General features: G+C 42.9%; 1 protein-coding gene across 1 annotated transcript in view; it reads right to left on the bottom strand.

Moving 5' to 3' along the window:
* The window catches only part of LOC107105146 (sodium/potassium-transporting ATPase subunit beta-2-like), a 26,026-nt gene that overhangs the window by 7,819 nt on the left and 16,123 nt on the right, over nt 1-2,084 (bottom strand). Inside the window, exon 7 of the mRNA XM_015405266.1 lies at nt 1,119-1,214. Within this exon, the coding sequence (XP_015260752.1) occupies nt 1,119-1,214 (96 nt within the window). The remainder of the gene's footprint in view (nt 1-1,118; nt 1,215-2,084) is intronic.

Here is a 2,084-nt window from a genome sequence, read left to right as displayed (position 1 = left end):
CCTCCTGCTTCTTCACAGCTCAAGACACGCCTTCTTTACGCCCATTGAACACATGCCCTTACCTGATTGGTCCGCTGTTCAATCTGACTCCTAGTTCCAGTTTGAAAATGTCAGTTTCTCAGCAGACAGCGTAACAGAAACAGCTGCTGCTACTATGTCTGCATATTCCATTCTGTCGACCAGTAACAAAGTCAGTCCGAGGCCGTTTAATCCCTCGTGCTTTCAGTATTTTGCCTCCGTTCTGGATCCCACCGATCATTAAGGAGAAAACCCAACAAATAAATTCCATTCTGTGCTCCTGCCGTGCCGACGTGTCATCACAGTGACCCGGAAGCCGGTGACGTCAAAGTTAAACATCCTCCCTAAGTGCTATACTTACTGAAAATATAAATTAATCATTTTGCCCCGTTACACAAAATTAAATAAACTTTAAATATATTCATCTAGTGAAACCAACAACAGAAAACCGGATCCAGCTCCTGGCTCTGAGCAAGATCTGTTTCTCATCTGACCTGTAAGTCCATTCTATGTTTGTCTGTTTGTTTGTGCTGTTTTTATGCAATTGTAGGACTTTTGTTGTGTATAGACTCTTATGTTTTTTATTTTCTCTTGTTTATTCACAGCTCTTGCTGTGGGGCAATTTATATTGGAGCCATTCTACCTTGGATAATAATGGACATTTATATTTTGTGGGGATGAATTTTGTCATTATTTTTTGATGGCTATATATTTATTAATTTTTTTCTTTTTGAAACAAGAACTGTTAAGCCTAATTGTTTTTGTCTTGTGAAAAGTTTTTGTTTATTATTTGAAAGGGTCTACACACAGCAGTGTATGGTCCTTGTTTTAATGGTTTAAAATATATATATATATATCCTACTTGTCAGGAGGGATATCTGACTGGCACCGCTAAAACACTGACAAACACCCAGTTAAAAAAAAAACTAAAACTAAAATAATTAACCTTGTCAAACCGTCACATGGTGAGGTTCCCTGGGTTGGTCCTGGCTGCGACTGACCACCCTGCCCTGTTCTGTTCTAACTGGTTTACTGGAGTAGGACTCAGATCCGGTTCTGTTGTCAGATCTGAGTTCTCTGAGGACATGGTGTGTTTTTACCTGGGCCTTCTTCCCGTAGTACGGGTAGTACATCAGGTTGAAGGTTCCGTTATCAGGGAAATAAGCCAGAGGTCCAATCTTCTCACTGTCCTCGTTCTGCACACAAACACAAACTCGTTAGTAGATCCTACAGACACCAGCAGCATCAGCTGTGTCCTTCAGGAACCAGTTGTTTCTGGGAAAAAAGCCTCACATCTTGTTCCAGTTTTGGAAACCAAAATAATAAATAAGCCTTTAGTTAGAGTTAAGATCTTTGTTATTTATCCTTTTTCCTGCATTGACTTTATATTCTGATGATCCTCAGTTTTATCAACTCACTGTTAGTCTCCCATTCTTTAAGCTTGGAGGGTTTACAGAACCTTGGGTCCCAAATGGTTCCACCATCGGCTGCAGGTCAGCTACTGGGTTAGGCTAAAGGTTAGCATGTGTCCATCATGGACCTTAGAGAACCTTTCTGCTCTGCTGGCAGCAGAACCTGATCTAGGACCAGAAGCAGCTGGCAGAACGTTAGATCTGTGGTCCAGCTGAGCTCAGCAGCAGCAGTTTCTGGTGACCTAAAGTTAACTATCGTCACTATCCTCTAATACCCATAAACCATCTACTGTAACCAGCACTCATTAGCCATAACATTATGACTACTACATGGTGGGGTTAGAGACACCATCATGGTGGGGTTGGAGAACCCGTCTTGGTTACAGGCACCATCATGGTGGGGTTAGACACCATCATGGGTACAGGCACCATCATGGTCGGGGTTACAGGCACCATCATGGTAGAGTAGAGGGCATCATTATGGTGGGGTTAGGCACCATCATGCTAGAGTTGGAGGCACCATCATGGATGGGTTACAGGCACCATCATAGTGGGGTTAGAGACAGCACTGGTAAGGGGTCCAACCAGGTGAAGGAGACCTGGCAGGATAATAATTCTAGGCATGGATGAAAACCACAAAGACCTTCTCCTGGA

Source organism: Cyprinodon variegatus, unplaced genomic scaffold, assembly GCF_000732505.1.
Source record: "Cyprinodon variegatus isolate N-32 unplaced genomic scaffold, C_variegatus-1.0 Scaffold2095, whole genome shotgun sequence".
NCBI lineage: Eukaryota > Metazoa > Chordata > Actinopteri > Cyprinodontiformes > Cyprinodontidae > Cyprinodon > Cyprinodon variegatus.
Note: the sequence above shows the minus strand (reverse complement) of the source record. Positions and strands in the feature narration are given on the sequence as shown.